The sequence below is a fragment of the Ursus maritimus genome, unplaced genomic scaffold, assembly GCF_017311325.1.
Source record: "Ursus maritimus isolate PB19 unplaced genomic scaffold, ASM1731132v1 scaffold_17, whole genome shotgun sequence".
Taxonomy (NCBI): domain Eukaryota; kingdom Metazoa; phylum Chordata; class Mammalia; order Carnivora; family Ursidae; genus Ursus; species Ursus maritimus.
Genome location: NW_024424119.1, coordinates 36768466 through 36772210, shown reverse-complemented (window position 1 = coordinate 36772210; position 3745 = coordinate 36768466). Strand labels below are relative to the sequence as shown.

Here is a 3745-nt window from a genome sequence, read left to right as displayed (position 1 = left end):
CCTCCTTCTCAAGTCAGTGTACCCTACTGCTAGGGGATCCTGGTGCTTCAGGGTAAGGTTTAGTCATCCTTGCTTAACCGTAGGAACTTCAGAAGCCCTTCTGTGCCGGTCTTTACTTCTCTATTCCGGCCTGCTGGTGCCAGTCAGCCATGCTTACCAGGCCTGGATCCAGGGTTGGGCATTTAGGTCTTTCGAGGCAGTCCAGGCCTCCCAGTCTAGGCAAACCCAGATACTATAAAGATGGCTCGGTAGGGCTTCTCCCTGGGGATGGTCGAGATGCCATTCTCTCCTGTGAGTGCTGGAATGCCTGCCTTTGGTTGTGCGTGTGACTAAGACCATGGTAAGGGACACCTGGGTGGCGTAGTCAGTTAAGTGTCCCACTCTTGGTTTCAGCTCAGGATGTGATCTCGGGGTCATGAGATCAAGCCCCGTGTCAGGCTCTGCACTCAGTTTGGAGTCTGCTTGAGATTCTCTGTCCCTCTCCCTCTGCCCCTCCCCCTATCCCATGCTAACTTTCTAAAACAAATAAATAAATCTTAAAAAAAAAAAAAAAAAAAAAAACCACCATGGTAAGACTTTGGGGCTCCTGTATAAGAGAAATCTACAAGATAATTCTAGCTAGGTCTTGTGATCACCTCCCAGAAGCCAGATACTAGTATTTCAGTGTAGGTGTTTGAATTCAATTTTATAGGTAAGTAGACTCAGGCCACACAGTTAGGTGTTAGTAAAATAGGTTTTCAAATCAGAGTTCAAAGCCCCTTTCTTTCCACTGTTTGATGCTGCTCCCTGCCAGCGTTCAGATGCTGAGTTTTAGAGACAGGGCAGAGAATATATTGGGGACTGTTCTGAAAAATCTGCGTTCCATTTACAAAACTGGCCCTGTAAGACTACCACAGAACATGCTGGGCCCTGGAAGGGCTTCTCTGGTCTTGAGGGACTGTGTGTTCCTTCTGGCTCCTCACTCAGTTAGGTTAGAATAACCAGCATAAGGCAGGTTCCCGCAAACCCACACCATTAGCCCAAGAACTAGCACCCTCTGTCCTGCGCCCGTCCCAGATTCCAACTGTATATCCTACAGGTTGATGGGGAATCCAGTCTAGTGGGTGACAAGCAGCTGAAGAGTTGCCCCCTTCAGACACACACTTACACCTTGCTCATTACATGCCAGGTTTCAACAGCCAGACACCATGATGGCTTGGTAAGAGCTGGTACTGAGACGTAAGTTCCTGTTGGAACTAAAAGAAAGTACAGTTTAAGCAGGAATCAGACACCCTCGTCAGCTCTTTACAAGCCTTCATGAAACATGAAATGTACTCTGCAGCTTTGTGGGACGTTGAACCATTACAGCAGACTTCCTGTGGTTGATCAAAAGGGATGTTCTGCAGGCCCTAACAGCATTTAATCTATCTTCATCTCGCTCCCCTTCTGAGCAGATTGAACAGTGCGATAGTTCCTAAAACAGGGAATACAAAAAAGGGACAGAATAATTTTAGAGCTAGTTTTTCCCAAGAATGTTTAAGCAACAGGCGCCTGGGTGGCTTAGTCATTAAGCGTCTGCCTTCAGCTCAGGGCATGATTCTGGGATCGAGCCCCACGTCAGGGTCCTCCTCTGGAGCCTGCTTCTTCCTCTCCCACTCCCCCTGCTGTGTTCCCTCTCTCACTGGCTGGCTCTCTGTCAAATAAATAAATGAAATCTTTAAAAAAAAAAAAAAAAAGATTAAAAAAATGTTTAAGCAAGCAACACGTACTGCAGGTCTTTGTTGTTTCACCCACCCCTGACTTTTGTTTGGTACATGCTGTGTATATGAACTTGCTCGTGTTAAGTCAGGAAATGGAGAAGCACACTTCGGAGGGAACACGAGGATTTAATACTACAGGAGCGACCGTGTGGATTCAGCTCCCTGTGTGTCGGGTGGGTGCTCCCCCGGCAAAGCCGCTGCACGGCAGCCATGCTTGGTCAGAGTTCAGAAGCACCTTCTGTAGAGGAAGAAAGGCCCGTGTTCCTCGTACTCAAAGCGGTGGACCCACAGCGGTTGGAAGCCCTGAAGTGATGCCAGGATGGAGCCGCCCGTCCACACTGCAGTGTCTCTCTCGGGCAGCACGTTTACCTGCGGGGTGTCGTTGGGACACATGCTGCTCAGCTCCTTCTGCAGGCGGTTAGGGAAACCGCTGAGCATAGTGCCCCCCCCGCAGAGCAGGATGTTCCCCATGAGATCCCGCTTGAGGGCAATGTCACACTTGTGAAGGCAGGACACCGTCTGGGTGTGGAGCCCCAGCTGCATGGACTTGATCAGAGAAGGCTTAAAGAACATCTCCGAGCAGAGGAACCTCTCCTGGCACAGGTTTATCGCCTGCCCGTCGGGCAGAGTGTACTGGATTGTATGCTCAGTGGCTGGGACTTTCTTCTCTTCGATAGGGTCCAGGGCCACAAAGCAGCATTTCTTCTTGATGTCCTCCACAATGCCTATCTGGTCCTCGGTGAAGTATTTCCCCGAATTATTCATCAGGCCCATCAAGTAGGCTGTCAGGTCAGAGCCCGCATAGTCCAGGCGTCCAGTGATGCTGGGCAAAGGATAACCCTCATAGATGGGGACCACGTAGGACACGCCGTGGCCCACCTCCACTACCAGGCCAGAGGTCCTTCCGTAGGAGTACATGGACAGGCGGGATTGGTAGGCGATGTGCATTGCAGGAGTGCTGAAGGTTTCAAACAGCATTTCAGCATACTTCTCTCTGTTGGTGTGCGGGCTCAGGGGTGGGTCTGAAACCAAGACCGCGTGCTCCTCTGGGGCGATCTTCATCTCTTGATGAAAGAGATATTCCCAGATATCCTGCACTGTGTCCCAGTCCACAATGATGCCGTGCCGCAGAGGATTAATTAGCTTGAGACGAACTGCTGGATTGATGAGCTCCTGCCCCACGAATGTCTCCTTGCGATTGTCCCCGGTTTTGGCCGTCTCCATGTAGGGCTTGCCCACTGTTGATGAGATGGTATGGGTGGGCTTCGGCAGCCCGGCAAAGCCACATTTGCAGGAGCCAGTGCCAAGGTCCACGACCACTGCTTTGGTCACCCCTAGCTTGGGTTTCTCCTTGACCATCTTTGATTTAGTAGGTTCTTCTGGCTCTGAGCGGTTACAGCGGACCCACACTGCCCGCTTCGCCGGGCCATCTCTTAAGGAGGCAGTCTGGAGGACATGTGTCTGTAGGGGGGCCTGTTCACCCACTTTCTTGGCAGGCCCATCCCCAATGATTGATGCCTGGGGAGCCCACATGCTATCAAGAGCCATCTTGCTCTCAGAAAGTTCCTCGATCCCACAGGCTTCAAGGCCTGAAAGGCTTATATCAGAGAGCAACTTGAGAATTTTCCCAACAATGACATCACTGATTGTGACATAATCTGGTGACCCGGGGCTTTCTAGATACTGGGAACCTGTGTCCCATGTTAGGGTGGATTTGGGGTAGTGTTTTGGAGGTCATTTAACCTTTTTCTAGATTTTGTAATAAACCTGATTTAGCCAATCAGTTATTTATTGAGCGCTTGCTACGTGCAAGGCCGCTGTGGAGGAAAAAAGACAAAAAGGTCTGCCCTTGTAGAGTTCACACTCTGGTCAGTGGGGGCTAGGGGGAGAGGCAATAGCCAAAACAAACAGCTGTCGGAAAATGGTAAGGGCGAGAGGGAAAAGGCAGGGAGGGGGGTTGAGGGTGGCCTTGGCAGGGGTCCCTGAGAGGGTGACACTTGAGTGAA

General features: G+C 50.7%; 1 protein-coding gene across 1 annotated transcript; it reads right to left on the bottom strand.

The window, feature by feature from the left end:
* Window positions 1-1705: 1705 nt before the first annotated feature.
* Window positions 1706-3461, bottom strand: ACTL7A (actin like 7A). The gene has a single exon (XM_008707927.2). It carries the CDS (start codon window positions 3285-3287, stop codon window positions 1965-1967), a length of 1323 nt encoding a protein of 440 aa, XP_008706149.1. The 5' UTR covers window positions 3288-3461; the 3' UTR covers window positions 1706-1964.
* Between the last annotated feature and the right edge of the window lie 284 nt (window positions 3462-3745).